We start from the raw sequence: 22,254 nt of genomic DNA on the forward strand, positions 1-22,254 counted from the left end.
CCATACTTCTAGCAGAAACCAGTAATATTTTGAAACGAATGCTGATGAAAGTTAAAGAGGAACGCACAAAAGCAGAACTTCAGCTGAACGTCAAGAAGATTGAAGTAATGACAACAAAAGATTTAGCTTTAAAGTTGACAACTGTGGTAAATATGTGTATTGGATTGTGGCCTTAATCTATAAATGGCAGGGAGGTGTCAAATCTGACCAACAGCAGCACAAGTTTAAACAGTATCCTAGGATAATTCCTATTACTAGCTTTTGTTAACTTTACAAGTGATGGTTGCTGCAATACTTGATTTGAATACAAACAGTTCCTCCACATTTGCATGCCAATTATATGCAGCAAATGATTATTACAGAACACATCATTTGATAATAGATGGACAGATAGCAGATCAAATATGCAGCAAGCTCAATTTTTGTGTGTATGTGTGTATTATGTGCCTTCAATTCGATTATTGACTTATGGTGACCCTGTAAATCAGCGACCTCCAATAGCATCTGTTATAAACCATCCTGTTCAGACCTTGTAAGTTCAGATCTGTGGCTTCCTTTATGGAATCAATCCATCTCTTGTTTGGTCTTCCTCTTGTTCTACTCCCTTCTGTTTTTCCCAGCATTATTGTCTTTTCTAGTGAATCATGTCTTCTCACGATGTGGCCAAAGTACGACCTAGATTCTGTTGTGCAAACAGGGCACACCGATGGTTGGTCACCTTTTGGGTGGGACAAAAGGTGGAAGGGCTGAAGTTTTGGTGCAGAGAGCATATCTGACCCAGGCTGAGGCAAGAATCCTGCTGGGTGGGGATTTCCTGAACCAAGCGTGGGGTGCCAGGAGGGATAATCGCTGGTGAGGGGCGGGTTTGCAACATTGGTCTACTATATAGGCCAGCCTTTCCCAACTTTTGGGTCCTTAGAAGTTGCTGGACTACACTTACCATGATGTGAGTTGTAGTCCAACAATATCTTGGGACCCAAAGGTTGGGAAAGGCTGATATAGGCAAAAGGACAATTGTCCATTATGCTTTTCAGCCAGTAGAAGACAGCCTGTTGCGGAGTAAATTAATAGAGAGGCTTCAGCATGGTCTTAATAGTGCAGTGAGAGGGACTTGGGCATCTTTGTTGCAGAAGTGGGTGTATCACACAAGCAAACCCCCATTTTTGTTTATTACATGGTGGAGGGAGTGTTAACATTTCTTTGGGCAACGGAAAGCCAAATTAAAATATAAGAGAAGCCCTGATGAATCGGGCCAGATGCCAATCTAGCCCACCATCCCGTTCTCACAGGGGCCATCACGTTGCATATGGGAAGCCCCCAAGCAGGACCTGAGTGCAACAGTACTCTCCCCATTTGTGATTCCCAGCAACTGGCATTCAGTAGAATACTGAATATTGGATATTGGAGGTAATTTAGCCTCCGTGACTAGCGAGGAAACAAGAGGCTGCCTTATAGCAAGTCAGAGCACTGGTCCATCTAGCCTAGTATTGTCAACAGGCAGGCAGCAGCTCTCCAGGATTTCAGATAGGGTGAGCCCTACCTGGAGATGCCAGGGATTAAACCTGGAACCTTTTGCATGCAAAGCTGGTGCTCCGTTCCTTCTTTTGCTGGGCTTCAAGTAAACCTCACCCACCAAACCCCGCCATGTAAAAAAAAAGAAAATTCAGCAATTTTACTGCGGCCATTTGTATGGCTCAGTTGCACTTAAAACACTTGCACAATCAAAAGATGTTGGCACAAATGGTTATGCCAGGTAAAGTTGCATGTGCACTTTTGAAATCAGTGGAGAATAATTCAAGTCAATAATTAAACAATGCCATGACTCAGAGTAAATCACTGCTAAGCAACAGTCTTTCAGGTTTTATGTACTCTCAGGGAACTGATCATGATTAACCTTTTGTATTAAACATACACACACACTGGAGCTTTAAGGTTCAGTTTATACAATCAACAGAATCAGTTTTTCCTTTGCTGTACCATCAAAGGCTGCATATGTGTGCATGCATGTTTTGGAACACCCCCCTCCTTTTCTGTACACAAGGAGAGCTCAAAAAAACCTGGGAGGAAATTCCTCCTGCACTTCTAAGCAGAGCAGCCCAGTAAAAGCTTTATCACTCAGTTCTGCTGACTTGTGCTGAGAACGTAGCTACACCCGTTACAAGCTGTTATAACAACAACCCAATGGTCCACCTGTTTCTTTGCTGCAAAGCATCATGGGGTAGGGGACAATTTAGAATGGAGGAGCAGCAGCACAGGGGGGGTTGCTTAATCTTTCCTGCTCATTATCTCTCCGCATCCCCACCTAAGCCATCCCTGCCCCCCCCAAGTGGAGAAGTGGACAGGGCAGACCCAAAACATTTTGTGCATCAGGTAGAGCAGCAAATGATGCCCCATTCCTCCGCCCCCCCCCCCAAGTCAAGGTGCATAGTACAAAAGGTCAGCCAAGTTATTCTGGTACTGCGGGCAGAAAATCCCACAATATGGCAGTAGACATTCAGTAATAAGAACAGTCCCCCTCTAGGATGCACACCTTAATGTGGTGAGGGGGTTGAGAGTGTTGAAGAAGCTGAGAGTAATGCTGTCAGGCTAGACAAAGAGGCTAGGCTCCTAGCAGGGGCACCCAAGGTGGAATGGTCAAAGCTGAGACACCAGACTAAGATGCATCCAATCTCAGAGGAAGGCAATGGTAAACCACCTCTGAATACCTCTTACCACAAAAACACTATGAACAGAGTATCCAAAATGCAACATGAGATGGTGCTGGAAGATGAGAGCCCCAGGTCAGAAGGCACTCACCGAGCTACTGGGGAAGAACAAAGGACAAGTAGGAGTAGCACTGTGACACGCAGCTGGGTCAAAGCCGAAAGAAAGCCCAGAGGCTGATGTGCACAGATGCGAAAGGAGAGTCTGGAGTTGTACGACGCACACAATAGGAACATGGAATGTGAGAAGCATGAACCAGGGAAAGTTAGAGATTGTCAAGCAAGAAATGGAACATATCAACATTACAATACTTGGCGTGAGTGAATTAAAATGGACGGGAATGGGACATTTTCAATCAGGCAACTACAAAATATTTTATGCAGGAAATGAGAAATTAAGAAGAAATGGGGTTGCTTTAATAGTGAGAAGTGATGTAGCAAAAGCAATTAGGAGCTACAACACAAGGTCTGAGCGAGTGATATCAATGAGATTTAATGGGAAACCTATCAACATAACCATCATCCAAGTCTATGCTCCAACGGCAAAAGCAGCAGCAGAAGAATTTGAGAGATTTTACGCAGAAGTACAGGAAGAAATTGATCACACACCAAAATAAGATTTGTTGATAATTATGGGGGACTGGAATGCAAAAGTAGGGAACAGAGAAGAACTAGGAATTGAGGGGGAAATGGGACCTAGGAGACAAATATGAAACAGGACACTTAATTGAATTCTGTGAAGCCAATAATTTGTTTCTTGCTAACACATTTTTTGAGCAACCAAAAAGACGACTATACACGTGGACATCACCAAATGGTCAATATATGAATCAAAGTGATTATATAATTGGTAGCAGAAGATGGAGAAGTTCCATACTTTCTGTGAAAACAAGACCAGGAGCAGATTGCTGTACAGATCATGAAGTGGTTGTATTGAAAATCAGAGTAAAGCTAAAGAAGAACAAGGCAATTATAATGCCAAAATACAATTTAAATAACATCCCAGAAGAATATAAAGATCAAATAAGTTGACAGAGAACCAGAAGAACTATGGAGTGAAGTCAGAGACATTATCAGGGAAGAATGCAAAAAGACAATACCTCTAGTTAAAAAGAAAGACCTCAATGGATGACTGAAGAAACTCTTCACATGGTTAAAGAGAGAAGGAAAGCAACAGCAAAAGGAGACAGAAACACAGTCAGAACCCTAAATGCAACAATACAGCGCCTAGTACGTAGGGACAAAGAGAACTATTACAATAGTTACTGTACAGAAATAGAAGAAACAATAACAAGGGTAGAACAAGAGCTCCATTCCAAAAGATTAGAGAAATGAAAGGGAAATTTAAACCAAGAGTAGGGATGTTGAATAATCAACAGGGGATGAAATAAAAATAAGATGGAAGCAATACACTGAAGAACTCTATAAAAGAGATGCCAGGATAACAGATTCATTCACGGAGGAACCATATGATGAAGAACCAGAAATTTTAGAATGTGAGGTGAAAGCTGTTCTTGAAATACTTCGAAGGAACAGATGGCATACCGAAAGAGTTGCTACAAGCTACTGAGACTGAATCTGTCTACATTTTGACAAAAATCTTTCAAGAAATATAGAAAACTAAACAATGGCCCACAGACTGGAAGTGTTCCATATACATCCCAATTCCAAAGAAAGGGGATCCCAGGGAATGCAGTAATTATCGAACTATTGCCTTAATATCCCATGCAAGTAAAGTAATGCTTAAGATTCTACAACAAAGGCTCTTACCATATATGGAGCGAGAAATGCCAGATGTCCAAGCTGGATTTAGAAAGGGAAGAGGCACTAGAGATCATATTGCAAACATACATTGGATAATGGAAAAGACCAAGGAATGTCAGAAGAAAATCACCCTGTGCTTTATAGATTACAGCAAAGCCTTTGACTGTGTAGATCATGATAACTATGGAATGTTTTAAAAGAAATGGGGGTGCCACAGCATCTGATTGTCCTGGACAAGAAGCTACTGTAAGGACAGAATATGGAGAAACCGATTGGTTCCCAATCACAAAGGGTGTGAGATAGGGGTGTATTTTATCACCCTATTTATTTAATCTATATCAGAACATATCATACGGAAAGTGGGATTGGACCAAGATGAAGGAGGTGTGAGAATTGGAGGGGGAAATATCAATAATTTAAGATGCACAGATGTTACCATACTACTAGCAGAAACCAGTAATGATTTGAAACGAACGCTGATGAAGGTTAAAGAGGAAAGCACAAAAGTAGGACTACAGCTGAACGTCAAAAAGACTAAAGTAATGACAACAGAAGATTTATGCAACTTTACAGTTGACAATGAGGACATTGAGCTTGTCAAGGATTATCAATACCTTGGCACAATCATTAACCAAAATAGAGACAATAGTCAAGAAATCAGAAGAAAGCTAGGACTGGGGAGGGCAGCTATGAGAGAACTAGAAAAGGTCCTCAAATATAAAGATGTATCACTGAACACTAAAGTCAGGATCATTCAGACCAATCTCCATGTATGGATGTGAAAGTTGAACAGTGAAAAAAGCGGATAAGAGAAAAATCAACTCATTTGAAATGTGGTGTTGTAGAAGAGCTTTGTGGATACTATGGACTGCAAAAAAGGCAAATAATTGGGTGTTAGAACAAATTAAACAGAACTATCACTAGAAGCTAAAATGATGAAAGTGATGTCATCATACTTTGGACACATCATGAGAAGACATGATTCATTATAAAAGATAATAATGCTTGGAAGAACAGAAGGAAGTAGAAAAAGAGGAAGGCCAAACAAGAGTTGGATTGATTCCATAAAAGAAGCCACAGACCTGAATTTACAGGATCTGAACAGGGTGGTTCATGACAGATGCTCTTGGAGGTCACTGATTCATAGGGTCACCATAAGTCGTAGTCGACTTGGAGGCACATAACAACAACAACAACTCATTTGAAATGTGGTGTTGGAGGAGAGCTTTGTAGATACCATGGACTGTGAAGAAGACAAATAATTGGGTGTTAGAACAGATTAAACCAGAACTGTCACTAGAAGCTAAAATAATGAAACTGAGGCTATCATAGTTTGGACACATCATGAGAAGACATGAGTCACTAGAAAAGACCATAATGCATAGAAAACAGAAGGGAGTAGAAAAAGAGGAAGGCCAAACAAGAGATGGATTGATTCCATAAAGGAAGCCACAGACCTGAATTTGCAAGATCTGAACAGGGTGGTTCATGACGACAGATGCTGTTGGAGGTCGCTGATTCATAGGGTCACCATAAGTCATGATCGACTTGAAGGCACATAACAAATGGTTTTGTGCAGGCTTTGCATTTTTAAATCTATGTAATTTGCCTTGGGACCCACATTCCAGTTGAGAGGCATACAACAAAAATAAGTGTTTTAGTAATTTATTTATTAAGTGAAGGTTGGAACACTGCAGTTTGGAAAAGGGACAAATGATGGTAGGATTGGTTGGCCTTCTTAGTTTCACTTAGAACTCAGTGGAGGAAGGTAAAAGGTAAAGGTGTCCCGGACTTATAGTGCGAGTCGTTTCTGACTCTTAGGGTGACGTCTTGCGACATTTACAAGGCAGACTGTATATATGGGGTGGGATTGCCAGTTCCATCCCCGGCCTTTCTTTACCCCCCAGCATATGCCGGGTACTCATTTTACAGACCACGGATGGATGGAAGGCTGAGTGGACCTTGACCCCTTTTACCAGAGATTCAACTTCCTCCTTCCGTTGGAATCGAACTCCGGCCGTGAGCAGAGCTTCGATTGCGTTACCACCGCTTACCACTCTACACAAGAGAGGGATGTAAAAATACCGAGTATCATCCAATGTAGGTCCATTAGTGCAGATATTTCCGTTTGTGCAACAGAACTTCCCCTCCCTCTCTCCCCATGTGCCTTCTGGTCTCCAGCCACAACTGTGCTGACTTCATTGCTGGGGTCACACACACACAAAAAATCAAAAGGGGAATAATTACTGCTGCAGGAAACATTAATGAATTGTTTTGGACACATTGTTCAGATTATATTAACAGGACACTTGAGCCACTCTTCTTCCACCATCCACCTTCAGCTGCATGGGTTTTAAGGTGGAAACTCTGAAGAAAACCTCCCATTTCAACTTTCCCCTGCTGCAGCACAGCCATTTTATACCAAGCAGAGCTCAACAAAAAAGAAACTTAATAATTAAAGAGGCAGCTAGAAATAGTGCAGAGCTATTGCCCAATGAAAGAAATGACGTTTAACCAATAAATTTAAACCTATATATTGCATAGAGTGGTGCTGGAGAAAATGCACTTTTTGAGCAGATGTCATAGTAGGCAGGTGCCTTAGAAAAAGCCCCTCAAAAAGAAAGTTTTAAGATATTATCAGCTGGTTTTCAGGGGTGGTAAGTTCTATGCCTTTTTCCATCAGAGAAAAAGTTTTTAAGCAGTTAATTTGACTTAATGTTGCAACCTTAATTACACAGCTTCTCCATCAGCCTACAGACAATTAAGGACAAATACTGCTTCAAATGAAAGTAATCGGAGGCCATGAAAGAAAGATGTAATAGCCAAGATCATTCCATTTCAAGATTCATTTGTTTTGTAGTATTATAATGTTCACATTGCTTTTAAACTGGTTTTAAAATGTTACAGACTGGGTGCATGCACATGCAAAATCTCCCTTGCAAGTGACGAACAAGGTTTCCATCAGGTGATCTCAGCACTTAAGCAGTTTCCTGCTGTTCCATAACAGGATTAGCCATTGGGCCCCTATGATATGCTAGGACGGCTAGTTTTCAAACACCACAGACATACTGCTTTCACAGTAACACATTTTTTAAGTGGCTTTACCCATCTTTTTCAAATAGTCAAGTACAAATACTGTGCTGTTATTTAATATATTTTAAGTGCATGGCCTGCAAGACCTACTTCAAGGCAAGTCTTCTGCACCAGTCTTTCCCAAATTGTGGTCTGTGAGCTTCATTTGGGTGATCTGTGGCATTTCTGTGAATTTGTGAATATGGCAGATCAATCACATTAAATATTCATATTGATTTTTAATTGTACTTTACTGCTTTTATTTCTTATATTGTAATCTTTATATTACAATTCTATGGAATTCAAATTTTAATACAGTATTGAAGAATACAATTAAAAATCATGTGGGATCTAACACAGCCGATTACAATTGCTACAACAGGCCAAAAAATCTTTTAAGTGATTTGCTGCAAAAAGCAGCAATTTTCAAGTGGTCCCTGGGAGAAAAAAGTTTGAAGAATACTGTTCTCTATCATGGTATTCAATAATCCAACCTTGGCCACCCTCTACCAGCTGCCCCTAGGGGCCCCAACTGCAGCCACCTCCAGTACCAGGTGGCACACTGCGCTCAGACGATGGTGCACCTGCAGCCCAATGGACAGCCCACGCTGTTGCCACTCATCACCACCTCCAATAGTAACACCATCACCGGCTCCACACCAGGGCCGTGCAATTGTCGGGCACGAGTAAGGCGGCTCTGGACATTGTAGTTTGTATAGTATTTTACATTTGATTGTATATTTTGTAAGTTACTTTGACATTTTATGTGAATTACCAACTACCCTAGTATTTATTCATAAAAAATGTTTTAAGTTGTTGTTATGATATAAGCTGTTGTTTTTTATATAATGATATAAGCAGTTCCCAGGTCCCTTCTTTGTTGCAAGATTCTAGGGGTGAGCTGCGTCTAGGTCCTGGGTGAGAGCCAGGATGGATGGATGGAGTCCTGGATAAGAGCCAGGAGCCTGAGAGGGTGTGTATGTTAGAAGCAGAAGTGACTGATATGGGGTTTATCTAATAGTAATCTGTATTGGTGCAACACTTGTACATGCAATATTGTGTATTTTTGTAACATTTAAGCTTATTTTGTATTACTTTATATTTTGTAGTATTATAGGATGATAGTGATTACTTCTGTGTATTTTTGTCATTTCTATGGTTGTAAACTACCTTGAGTGCAGTGATGTAGAAAGGCGGTATACAAATTAAAAATGAATTGAAACCTCCCCCCCTCCACAAAACATTTTTTCTGCTTATTTGAAACATGTCTTAGAGCGGCAATATCCTCCCCCTTGCCACAGGTTCACACACTATTTTGGATTTGGGGGAGGGGGGAGATAAACCTAGGTGTTGTGCAAATTGCTGAACAGAAGGCATTCAAAATCCAGTGACACTGCATAAGCAGAACAGGTTCTCACTTGCACAATACACCTTCCCCTTCCTCTCGTCCCCCCTGCACACCCACAAAATCCACTTCAGAGGTTTGGGGGAGCCTCCAGAGCGGATTTTGTAGCACACAGTGTGGTGCAAAGAGGAAAGGAAGGGGAAGTCCTAGTGCCTGAGTGGAAGTGTGCTTTTATATCACTGGGTACAACCAATTGTGAATAAACCCAATGGGATATGTGCCAGAACACATCCTTAGGCAATGGATTACAGCCTTAGCTTTTATATCAGAAAGCACAAATATCCCACTATAATAGTCTACTGCATTTCCCCAAACTCCTGTTTGTCACTGTAAATGTAAATAAAGAATTACAACACTTGTACCTAATAAGGGTTTTGATTACTTATAAAAAACAGTGATAGATTTTCCAATTTAAAATGACCCTTCATTCAACTAGCACCCATGGAATCATTTCATGGGCTCATTTCTTTGACATGTTAGCAATTGGCACAGAATTGATCAAGACTGAAAAGAAAACACTACAAAGCAGTCACTTTATATTCAACTTTAATATAAAAAAACATTAATCACTTTCAAATGCATTAGAAAGGTCCCCTTACAAACTGCATGGTCTGGCACAAAAACTGAGTTACAGAAATAGGCATCTACCTGCCAGAATTGGAAAACAAACATTGCTGTTTTAAAACGAGGTGCTTCAGAAGCACGTTAAGGCCACAATCATAAAACCCCTTCCATGTAAGCAGCCCTGTTCACCTCACAGGGGGCTAGTTATGCAAAGTGGTCTCAAATTGCAACCTAAACTAAGACAAAGACATTTAGCTATACATATACAATGACAAGGCTATTTATGCTTTGAAAGAGTTGTTCTGGTTGTATGGTGCACACCCATACTGGCTTTGAAGGTTATGGCAACTCCCTTGGCACAAAGATATTATGACTCTCTGCTGGGAGATAAGGCGTCCAATGTTTTGAGATTTGTGTTCTGAATACAGTGTCGCGACTGTAGAAATCAGAATGAGTTTTTTTTAAAGGAACGTTTTCCAATTTTTCATTGATCAATGCAAACTGATGCAAAGTAGCTAAAATTATTTGTCAAACAGGAACATGAACTCTCCTCCCAAAAAAAGGAATCAAAGTACTCACAGCACTTTCCATTTTCCCACCATGCAGTTACATTTCCTGTATCGCCAGTTTACCAAGGCAAAAATTGGGCAATTTTATTGCAAATATTATCACATAATGCACTCTCACCAGAAACCGCTTTTAGGAGTTAAGACAATGTACATGCACTCAAACAAGTGCATTTTTTTCTTGACCTTAACCTGCTATGGATCTGTTAATAATGACTCAGCTGAATCATGACTCAGCTTAATGCATATTCACACGTGGCATGAATGGAGCAAATTATGTTTGGAGAAGACTCTTGAAAAGCCTCTGTAACAGTCTTGTAGTAATTAGTGCAATGTGGGGGTGTTCCCCCCCAAACACAGAGAAGTAGGATGGTAAACTTCAGCCAAATAAATCACTTGATGACTTATACATATAAATACTTATAAATAAAACCCACATAATTTATGCTTGAAGATAACAAAAACATGGCTTGAACTGAAGACATCAAGAGCTCGTACAGCCTGATGAGTGCTCCTCCTCTGACGTTCACATGACATGAGAAACCTGACTCTTTACATCAGCATTCTCCAACCTGGTGCCCTCCAGATAGTTCTAAGACTACAACTCCTGTTAGCCCCAGCCAACATGACTGTGTTGGCTGGGGCTAATGAGAATTAAAATTCTAAAATGTCACGTAGTTCAAAATGTCTGGAGGCACCAGGTTGGAGAAGGCTACTTTACATAGTACTGCAAAAACTGAATGCTGACAACTGCTCCTACCTTAAAGGTTGCATATTTACACACTTTGACTGAACTACCAAGGGAGGCCCATGGTATGAAAAAAATCCCTTTTTCAAAGCGATTTAAAAAAATACAACTGCAAATATTTCAGGATATTAAATAAGCAGTTGGCAGAAGTTTTGTAGCAAAAATATATTTTCTGAAAATAGGTGAAAGATTCTGAACACTGATAAACACTTTTAAAAACTATTAACTATTTTAAAAACAGAAAATAAAGAATGACAGAAAGCTACCTAGGATAATGGGAACTGCTGCTTTATGGCTCTTCCAAGAGTTCATATGGTAAATTAACAGAGAAGTCAGTGAAGCATTTACTTGGAATCAAGGAAAGAGGGAAAGTTTTTGGTCCTCAAGCCAATTACTTTGAAGGTAGGCCCATTAAAATCAACTGATAAAACCAGAAAGAGCAAATGCAAGGGAATGCTGAAGTTCTCAGCCTAGACAATATGTGTTGCTACTCAAGCAGAAGACTTTATAACCATCCTTTTGTAAGTTGAGGACTAAAGTCTATCTTGCACCTTACAAGAGAAGATGAGATGGTCAAGGGAAGAGTAATCTTGCCACACCAATTTATGTTCCTTCTAAATGCTAGAAGGAATTAGGAAAACAATCTGGTGTTGCAAGTGTTAAGCCCCAGGGAGAAGGGGTGGGGAACGTATGGGCACAATAAAGAGGAATGGTGTGATTAACCCAGTGCACCCAGGAGTCTTTTGATATGCCCAGCCACTACTGAAACCCCTGGAAGTTTCCAATGCAGTTTGACATGGCATGGGGTGTCACAACGGATAAAATAAGGAGGCTTCGACGGCATGCAACATCTGTAGACGTGCCTAGAATACCTCTCTGAATTGTGACCATTGAAAATACGTACTTACAATTCAAACACTACAAGTTGCAGGTTAACTTTATGCATTAACACAACTTTGCAAAATGAAGTGCTTTTTTGGAAGATCATGTGCAGCTTTGAGAGGACAAGCTATTCGGAAGCATTACTACTCAGGATCTGGCTTCGTCAAAGGATGTCTCCTTCACTCTGTCTCAAGATTCAACAAGAATCTCCACAAAATGATCAAGCTCATTAAGGTCAGGTTTACAGTTAGAGTTAGAATTTGCTGTTGCTTGAGGAAATGTTTCAAGTACATCACAGTGTCCCATTTTTGTACTGCCCATCATTCCCGTTAATACTGTATCAAGATTATAATAGGAACTGTCAACTTCTGAAAAGAGATCTTCAACAGAGTCAGGAGTTTTTGTTTCTAAGGTTTCAAAGATTTGATCTAGTGACTTATGGAAAGTTCCTCTATTTTCTGGAGGGCTCTCCATTTCCCACATGTTACTCTGCAGGTTTCTGGGAGCTTGTAGTGGAGCTGGTCTTATGATTTCTGAACTCTCTTCTGAATGTGTGTCTTCAAAGTCTTTTGAGAAGCCACTATAACCTTGAACAAGCTTTTCTTCAGCTTGCTCCTTGGAGGAACGACAGAGAATATCTGTTGAAACCAGACGGTCTAGAGAGGTTGGTCCTGTGCTCTGTGCATTTATCATCTGCCAAGTTCCGTCTTGGGTCATTTCCTCTTGGATCTGCCGCACTGTATTGGCTATAAGCACTGAACGATACAGATTAGGCTCAACAAGCATGTGGCAGAGTTGAAGTTTAACCAAAGACATGTCTAGCAATGACTGGCGTTGAAGGTTGTATGAAGGAATAGCTTTAAAACCAGCTAAAGTTCCTTCGATATCTTCTTCTCCATCAATACATTTCCTCTTCAGTCCACGTACGAACATTGTGTCCTGTTGAAAATAGCGCAAAATTATATAACAAGTCCAGGGACTGTCTTCTAAAAGGCTTTTGCATTTTAAATCAAACAGCTTTTATTACAAAACTGAGATTTATAGGGCATTCTTTTAATCCTTACCCTGGAAATTGAACTCGGCATTTGCCACAAGCAAAATAATATTAAGACACCAGAAATGAAAGCAGCTTTTCATAACTGAATAATTTTGCAGAGGCCTCTTATTAAATAAAAGGTCAAGTCACAATCATTTTCAAATGTGATCTGAATATACCTAACACTTGATCAATACAAAATAGCTACTAACTTAACGAAGTAGCTTTTCCATAGCCACTCCATTCCAGGGCAATTGCCCTGGGACCAGTAAATAAATAATCTGAATTATTTAGCCACAAGGTGTGTTCAGACATCCTGGCACCAGCCAAGAGCATCTCTGCATTAGAAAGTAGCTAATACAGGCTGATTCTGTGTTCCATTTTTATGGTATGAAAACAATCAACACACCAGATCACAATATTAGAACTCAGAATGAGTTTTCAACAGATACCTAAAAAACCAAAGATAGCCATGTGAGTCTGCCTATTGAAAGTATTTCAGAGTATGGGTCCCACTGCTGAGAAAGGTGGCTCTAAGGAACAGGATTGAACACAAAGTGGCATGGCTATCGGAGTAGGGGGAGTGGGCAAGGGAAAGCAAAGTACTCCCTAAGATATCATGGACCCCAAAACAGGCATATGTCAATGGCTAGAAATTAGCCATTAGATCATTCTTTTTTGAAAAAAATGGTGATGACACCTCAGCAACTAAATGCACAACCAAGTTTATCTGCTTTTCCGAGGGGATCACAACTCTTCCTGGAACAGACAACCTACCTATTCCTTGCTGGTGTGTGATGGTCACCACCAGTACCTCCATTATGCCTAGACTAAGCTTCAGTTTATTCACCCCCATCCAGATCACTTTGGATTACATGAACGATGTGTGTAAAAAGGAGGTATTCCCAAAGCCTCTGTTGCTGTTCACAGAGCAAAGGAGAAATGTATCAGATAGGTTTGAGATGAAGACCAGTGACCACATTTAGCACAGTTTCTGTGTCAAACCATTGGCCCATCTAGCTCATGATTATCTACACTGATTGGCAGTGGGTCTCCAGGCGGTTCTTTCCCTACGCCAGCTGGAGACATGGGACTTTCTGCGTGCAAAGCATGTAGTCTTATCACAAGAGCTGTAGCCTCTTCCTGTTTCCCTCCCAATCAGTGGGAAACAAATGTGTGGTGAACACTTTCACCTCCTGTTAGTTCCAATATTGGACAAGAACAATCAGCTCTGACCCACAGAAGAACGACAAACACGTTGGTAACCAATGATTTTGATCTTTTTCTCCTGCTACCACTCAAAGATGAATTTGTTGCCACAAGCCAAGTAGCATCAATCTTGGCCTTGTCTCTGGCAACTTAAAGTTGTTTCCTGTGGTGGCTATTTTGGCAGAACCCACCTCAGAAGAGAATGCTCATCACTGTGCCATCACAAAACTATTCTCACAATAATTGATTAGACACGTTCCCACATGTATTGGAAGTTAGTGAGGGAATCTATCCAATGTAAGGCTAGTTAAGTGTTCCAACATTCATGTGAGCGAACCAAACCAAAAGGTTGGTGGAGCTGAGCCTGTCCATTTCTGATCCTCCAAACCATGGTTTGAGGAATCATGCCAATTTCTCTTTTCCATCAAAACAGGAAAAGTAGATTTGCTCCTGTGTGGATTGTATGGAGGAGAAAGTATGATCTAGGACAAGTCACTGCTGAGAGCATCATGACCACCCTGAATTGCAGGGCTACTTACTATATGGCATTACTAAGGACAGGGTGAGAACGCCAGACTCCAGTTATGGCACAGATGAACACAAGTACTTGTTTGACCCATTTTCTTCCATTTCCTTGCACTACTGTACCCCCTGATCTGAGCTCTTAACTAAGATAAGTGAGGCTTACCAGACAGACTTTAGCCCATGTTACTTACCAATAATTGTGTTTGATGCAGTCCTTCCTCTTCCCCCATATTACAGAACAAGATTCCATACAGCAAGTGTTCTAGCACCACCTACCTGAGAGCAGCAGGTAAGAAATAAATGGGCCTTCTGTCATTTAAGAAGAACATTCTCATTTGCTATTTTCTCTCTTCCCCTATGCACTTCCTCTCCCAGTTTACAAAACAACGTAAAATTATCTTGGCCCACAGAAAGCATACTGAAAAATCCCCAGATCAACCCCTCCAGCTATGGCTAGTAATACTTTGAATTTATGTAACACTTTCAAACATTCAAAGCATTTCACATACATTACAGCATTGTAATCCTTACATATACTCAGTGCAATAGGTCAATATCATTCCCATGTTATAGGTAAGTGGTAGTGGGGGATAAAGCTGAGAGAGGAGTAGGGAGAGGAGACTTAGCTAAGGGCACTCAGCGAGTGCAGTGAGCTCACTGCAGAGATTAGTACATGAGCCAGGACCAAGTGTGCTGAATAAGGCTGAATGTGATTTTTTTGGAAGATCTATACCTTAGTAGTTGGAAAGTAAGTGGCGACCTTGCAGTTATCATTGTCTTATGTGTTTTTATGATCATGAATTTGGTGCCCAGTTCCTTTTTCAACAAATTTTCTAAGCTCTTGATAGAATATATGAACGTGACATACAGCTTTTGAACACAAATATTCCATTTAGCCATTATGGCTGTTAGCTGTGTTAGCTATCCTCATAAGAACAGCCTGCTGGATCAGGCCAGTGGCCCATCTAGTCCAGCATCCTGTTCTCACAGTGGCCAACGAGGTGCCTGGGGGAATATGTTAAGAACAATCCTTTACGTTTTTGTCAAATCCATTTTTAAAGGCATTTAAGTGGTGGAGAATTCCATAAATGAGGCTATGTGTGAAGAGCACTTTGTCAGTCCTGAATCTACTACCATCAATTTCATTGGGTGACCCCTCCACACACAAATTCTGACTATATTGCTGAGAATGGAAATATGTTACAAGTCTTGACAATTTTTAATTACCTTCCCCATCAAAGGGGAATGGAGAACTATCAGCTAGATGCAGTCAGCTAATTCCTTCAGGTACTGCTCATATAAAGTAGTGCATGGACCCCTAAAACTTGGGGTATGAGCCAGGTTGCTGATACCTGAAACTCAATAAAAACCTGGTAATTATTTTGCTTCTTTAAGTGCCAAGATACCTGTCCCTTTACTCATCTGTATTTATTTAACCCACTAATATTTTATTGAAGCTATTACAGTTCCATTTTCCTGCAAGAAATGTACTTGCTGTGGACCAAACTCAAGTCACCCAAAGAATACTAGCAGATCCTATTACACCCGAAGCAGCAAAATCCACAGTATGATACATGTACAACACAGTACTCCTTAGGATACAAAGTGCCCAACAGAAGAGCTGACTATAGGAGAGGTTTGAATTACAGTAAAGCTGTTCAGGTGATGTTGACACATTTATGTGTAACTATGCAAGATATCTGTGAAGACCTTATCTGTGATCTGCTGCATGCTGTTTGATAAAATGCAAGATGGAATTTAGATGCCTCAACAACCAAGAGCTCTATATGATTGGACTAAATCTGCAGATGCCAGCAAAAGCTAGAGGCTAGTTTTTTAAAGTTACTGCAGCAAGAAAAAGTATGTGGGGCTTTATGGACTGTAGTAACTGAAAAAATTAAAAGTGATAGGGTCAGATGCTAAAGTGAGTCATGCAGAAGATATCTTCTCGATCTCTTCTCAATCGTCCCAGAGGGCAGGACATGGAATAATGGGCTCAAGTTGCAGGAAGATTTCAACTGAACATCAGGAAAAACTTCCTAATTGTTAGAGCCATACGACAATGGAACCAATTACCTAGAGAGGTAGTGGGCTCTCTGACACTGGAGGCATTCAAGAGGCAGCTGGACAGCCATCTGTCAGGAATGCTTTGATTTGGATTCCTGCATTGCTCAGGGGGTTGGACTTGATGGCCTTATAGGCCCCTTCCAACTCTGCTATCCTGATTCTATATAGTGATAAAAATCAGAGAACCAAGTTTCCATGTACAGGATGCTAAGAATTCTGGCCAGCATGTGAGAGTTGAGAAGCAGGCAGAATTGGAATAAGATGCAGGATGCTAAGAAATTACTGGATTGTATAGGATCAGGGGATAGCAAGGTGATGTGGCAAGGGCTGGTCCAGCTGGAAAACTATTTTAAGGTTCTTACAAGTCCACATGAAGTTAAGCAGAATCCTCGCATAGGACTGCCACATTTCTGGGTGCCAGGACAGCTAGATGCCTACAAGTTTTTCTATCCCTGGGTGAGCTTATTATACAATGTTATATTGAAGAAACAAAAGAGATTATGAGGGAGACTTGGTGAAGCCTCTTGCAAAACTAAGTGCAGGGACAGTGTTTGGAAAGGCTAAAATATGTGGAGCTTTGCAGTTTTGAAAAAGACAATTAACAGCAGACTTACAGATGCTTACATTGTGCACAGTGTGGTGAAAGTGGATAGAATTCCTCCCCCCTCCCAAAAAAATAATTTGGGGTTAGCCAATAAAAAAAATGATGGGTAGTAGATGCAAAACAGACAGAAAGTACTTCTTCAAACAACATGTAATTTAATGAAAATTACTGCCACAAATCATGGTGATACTTTTTGGCTTAGGATGGCTTTAAAGGGGGTTTAGACAAACTCATGGAGCCTAGCCTTCCCCAAGGTCACATACTCCCCCTCACTTTGATTTGGAGGAGGAATCTGGAAGTTTTAATCTTGGATTAACCAGTTTGCTGTGTTGTCTGAACCCTGACAAACTATGGTTAATTTTAACTATGGTTAGTGGAAACATGCTAACTTCAAACTATAGCTTGTTTCCATTAACCATAGCTAAGATTAACCACAGTTTAGGGTTTGGATGACATGCAACTGTGGCTAATATAGAACAGAAGCAAACCCATCCAATTCCTTTCTCACAGTTTCACCAGAGAGAGGAGGTGCAGTTAGGCTTGTTCTTTTAATGCTTAAGAACATGTTTTAGCAATATGTCCAAGCATAGGCAGTATGCCACTGAATACCACTAGCTTGGGATAGCAACATAGAGTATTTTTGCCTTCATGCCTTGCTTGTGGTCTTCATGGATGCATTCACTTGGCCATTGTACTAGGATGGACTGATGCTATAAATTGGATTCTTCTAATGAAAGTATGTGCCTTCTAGCAGGCTTAGAATCTGAGACGTCCCCCTACTTCAAACCTTACCTCAGTAGCCTTAAGCAACTATTCAGCTTCAGTCCTTTATCTGCATTATTGGGATAATAATAGCCTACATTATAGGACTATTGTAACAACTGAAATGTGGGTTGAACAACTGAAAGATCTATACAAATACAAAATAATTATTAATTGAAATACTGTGAAGTCATATAATTGAAGACTACCACCCTGGACAACTGTAATAAACTAAAGCTCTAACCCTAAACACAATTACTAGGAAGTAGGTCGATTTGAACATATGGGACTGACCTTTGAATAAACATGCTTACAATTGTGCTGTAAACTTTTTCTGCAATGTTCAAGCAAGATCAGAATGTCAGGTAGACTAGAGAATCAAGTATATAGTATCACAGGAAGGACAAAAAGAACAGGATAAATGTAAAGAATTTATGGGGAAATGAGACTGCTCCAAGAGATGTAAAGGCACAGATGAGAAGAATATGTTGGACAAATATAGGGGTAATCATGCAATTATGGGAAACATTATTTGGCAATGGGAAAGACAGCTTGTAGTGGCTGTAAAAAAATAGCATGAGAGGATGGAAGAATTTCAAATCAAAGGTAAGCATAAGAGTAATGTGAAAGGGTAGAAGGTATGAATATTATTATTCATATTTATTTATTCATATATTTATTTGGAAGGTAATACTCAAGACTACTTGAAAGTGTGAGATAGATGCAAAATAAGAGATGAAGGACAGCAGTAAAAGTGTACAAGAGTCAGGCAGGTGCGATTATACAGTATTATAGGCTCTCATTTAAAGGCACATGAGGATAGCACCCTGCTGAAGGGTCTGGTCAGTGCCAGGATGGGAGACTGCCTGGGAACCATATGTAAGCCGCCTTGGGTTTCTATTATGAAAAGGAAGACAGCGTATAAATGTAATAAAAAATAATAATGTTTAGATCATGGGTGGGGAACCTTCCCCCCATGTTGCTGAACTACAACTCCCATCAGCCCCAGCAAGCATGGCCAATAGTCAAGGCTGATGGGAGTCACAGTTCAAGAATGTCTGAAGCGCAAAGCTTCTCCACTCCTGTTCTAAACAATCAATCTCTTGCAGACCAGATATGGTAAAGAAGATCCCCCATCAAGCCTCCTCTCTCCACAAAGTAGAACCACCTACTCCATTTACCTATAACACCATGCTCCCCTGTGCTGTCTGCAGATTTGAGAACCCTATTTCACAAAGACTCCTGCTGCACCCCAACATCACTGAAACGTCAACCCATCAACAGGGGAGGGGAGATAGGGTTGCCAGGTTCTTGGCCTGATCCTGTATCTTTAGGAGAAGAGAAAGTCAGCCAAGTGCAGGTGTTCTTGCAATTCTGTAATGGGGAAAACAAGAAGGTGGAATTCTCCCTTCCCCCTCCCCAACTTTTAAAGAAACAGAAGACCTCTTGGTTGCCAGGCCCAGCCTCCAAGAGGTCTTCTGTATCTTTAAAAGTTGGGAAGGGAGAATTCCACCTTGTGGTTTTCCCCATTACAGAATTGCAAGAACACCTGCACTTGGCTGACTTTCTCTTCTCCTAAAAATACAGGATCAGTCTCAGGCCATGAACCTGGCATCCCTAGTTGCATGTGATGGAGAAAAGGAATACACTGAAGATACAATAGAGAGTAAAAGGGGGCTGATGTGGCCTCAAGAAACAAGTACACCAGATTTTAATGGGGCTTGGGTTTTTTGGGGGGAGGGGAGAGAAGCAACTATTGCAACAGAAGGCAAAGGAGGCAGGGAAAGGAGAAGAGGAGTAAAGGTTTCCTAGGTGTTAGAAGAGAAAACCGGGGTGAAAATAAATAGCACATACTTGTATGAAGACACGTGCGTTGAAATTTTAAAAGTGGGCGAGACGCAGAAAGAAGATACAAACTACTGGGGAGATGTTGAACAGAGATCATGTGGCGGCGAGTACGGTGAAGAGAACAGAACCAGATTTTACTCGTGGAGGGGGGCGAGGGAAAAAAGTGGGGCACCGATACTGAGGGGGGGAACCCTGTTGGAGTGGGGCCAAAGGGGAAAGTAAAAATCCCCCATGAGAAGGTGGGAGAGAAAAGAGGCTGGGGGGGGTAAGAATCAGGAAATGTGAGGCAAATTATTAAAGCAGGGAAAAAGTTGGGGAGGAAAAGAGAACTCCCCTCCTCCGTCCTCAAAGGTTGCTATGGGGCGCCAGGATCAGGCAAAGGAGGGGATGATTCATTCCCTCCTCGGCCGCCATTTTGGAGCCGTGGCTCGGTGACCCTACGCGGGCTCTTCCTCCTCGGCTCGCCCGGCCCTGCCGCGCCCTCTTTCTCCACCTCCTCTCCCGCTCCGAGCTACAGCCGGGGGGGGGGACTTCCTCCACCTCGCCTTTCCGTGCCCTCCCGCCTGGCTCCGCTTACCCGCTAGCCAGCGCCGACCGACGCTGAAGCGAGCCCGCTCGCGCCTCAACGATCTCCGCGCCTGAGAGAAAGGAGGCGGGGCCAACGGTTACAGAAACTCCTCCCCTTTCCCTACCCCCCCCCGCCATCTTATTGTCAAACCCCACAAAGAAACTAACGCCCCGCCCTTACTATTGGGGGAGAGGCGGCATCTGAGTGGCCTTTGGGCTCGCCCATTGCAGCCTTCGCTCTCAATTGGGTGGTAAGAAAGGGAGAAACTCTTCGGGGAGATCAAATATTTCAGCAGCCGAAGGGTTGCTATAGGGATTAGTCCCGCCCCTCCGCCCCTTCCTCATTCTTTTACGCTCCGCCTGGCATTGGTGCGGGGAGTTACCATGGCATTCAGCCCCGCCCCTCCACTCTAAGTGGCTGATGAGGAGGCAAGAGAACTTTCAAATGCCTGCCAAAGGATGGGCAAGATTCGGAGGCATTCCTACGCGCACATTTACCTAGGAGCAAGCCTCATTGAACCCAGGCGGGAGTTACTTCCGATTAAACACGAGGATCGGGTTGCAATCCTATGCATACTTTCTTAGGAGTACACCCCAGTGAAATAAGTGGGCCTGATTTACAGGATCATCCCGCATTTGTTTTAGGGTTTCATGCGAAATGTGTCTGACAATATTACACGTGAAGTTTTCACTGTGTGTAGCCAGCAGAGGCCAATGGGGAGGGGGCAGCTCCCCCCCCCGGAAATACATGGTGAAAAGCACCAGAATAATAGCCTCTGCTTCCAAATGAATGCAGGGGCAGGACCTAAACCAGCATGTGAGATTCTCAGATGGAATCATCTACACGTTGGTTTCTCGCTAATTCCCATGTGGAGGGTGTTCTATGTAGGAATCCTGTAATGTGTAAAGTGACCTTGGGAGTACTAAGCGGGGGAAAGTGGTTGCAATGTTTTACATTGCCTCCAGAACTGTCAGTATTTTGCCAGAGGGATTCCAGCGCAAACCAGAAATTTAGGTGTGTGCAATTAAAGTGGATAAAGGTACTCTATTGCTCTCACTCAGCAAATCCACTTTTAAAAAGGAGATTTTTTATGGTTAGGAAAGTGACCAGAAAATGCACTGAAAACTCCATGAGAGAAGTGAATGTTTAATAGGAAGACATATAAACACCCCACAAGCAAATCAGGATGAATGCAGGATGAATGTTCACTGTAGTGTAAACTCCCTGCAAACAAATCAGAGGAATGCTCAATAAATAGTCTGTCCTCATACTAAACTCTCTGGGTAAGGTTTCTGTAAACAAATCAGGATGTTGTTGTGTGCCTTCAAGTTGATTTTAACTTATGGCAACCCTATGGATCAGCAACCTCCAATAGCATCTGTTATAAACCACCCTGTTCAGATCTTGTAAGTTCAGGTCTGTGGCTTCCTTTACGGAATCAATCCATCTCTTGTTTGGCCTTCCTCTTTCTCTACTCCCTTCTGGTTTTCCCAGCATTATTGTCTTTTCTAGTGAATCCTGTCTTCTCATTATGTGTCTAAACTCAGTTTCATCATTTTAGCTTCTAGTGATAGTTCTGGTTTAATTTATTCTAACACCCAATTATTTGTCTTGTTCGTGGTCCATGATACCTGCAAAGCTCTCCTCCAACACCACATTAAATGAGTTGATTTTTGTCTTATCCACATTTTTCACTGTCCAACTTTCACATCCATACATAGAGATTGGTCTGAATGATCCTGACTTTAATGTTCTGTGATACATCTTTGCATTTGAGGACCTTTTCTAGTTCTCTCATAGCTGCCCTCTCAGTCCTAGCTTTCTTCTAATTTCTTGACTATTGTCTCCATTTTAATTTCTATATCCTAAGCTCCATTTCCCCACAATTTCTAGTTCTCTGTTCCCTACTTTTGCATTCCTGTCCCCCATGAT

General features: G+C 41.6%; 1 protein-coding gene across 4 annotated transcripts; it reads right to left on the reverse strand.

Annotated features, from left to right (window-relative positions):
* Positions 1 to 9,472: 9,472 nt before the first annotated feature.
* Positions 9,473 to 20,572, reverse strand: CDCA4 (cell division cycle associated 4). Of its 4 annotated transcripts, none has more exons than XM_061612332.1 (3): positions 20,503 to 20,572; positions 14,665 to 14,749; positions 9,473 to 12,642 (listed from the first exon to the last, which is right to left on the reverse strand). In XM_061612332.1, the coding sequence occupies exons 2-3, from the start codon at positions 14,701 to 14,703 to the stop codon at positions 11,893 to 11,895; spliced, it is 789 nt and encodes a 262-aa protein (XP_061468316.1). In that variant the 5' UTR covers positions 14,704 to 14,749; positions 20,503 to 20,572; the 3' UTR covers positions 9,473 to 11,892. The 4 variants fall into 4 exon arrangements, with proteins under 4 accessions (XP_061468316.1, XP_061468315.1, XP_061468318.1 ...); XM_061612331.1 differs by lacking the exon at positions 20,503 to 20,572 and adding an exon at positions 20,332 to 20,437; XM_061612334.1 differs by lacking the exon at positions 20,503 to 20,572 and adding an exon at positions 13,517 to 13,659 and having other exon boundaries at positions 14,665 to 14,750.
* Between the last annotated feature and the right edge of the window lie 1,682 nt (positions 20,573 to 22,254).

Source organism: Rhineura floridana, chromosome 2, assembly GCF_030035675.1.
Source record: "Rhineura floridana isolate rRhiFlo1 chromosome 2, rRhiFlo1.hap2, whole genome shotgun sequence".
Lineage (NCBI taxonomy): Eukaryota > Metazoa > Chordata > Lepidosauria > Squamata > Rhineuridae > Rhineura > Rhineura floridana.

Bases quoted from the DNA above. Each gene is read 5' to 3' on its own strand.
- CDCA4 (XM_061612332.1), bottom strand. From the start codon at position 14,703: ATGGGGGAAGAGGAAGGACTGCATCAAACACAATTATTG. The intron at 12,643-14,664 runs GTAAGTAACATG...TATTTTCAACAG, and splicing joins TGCATCAAACACAATTATTG to GACACAATGTTCGTACGTGG.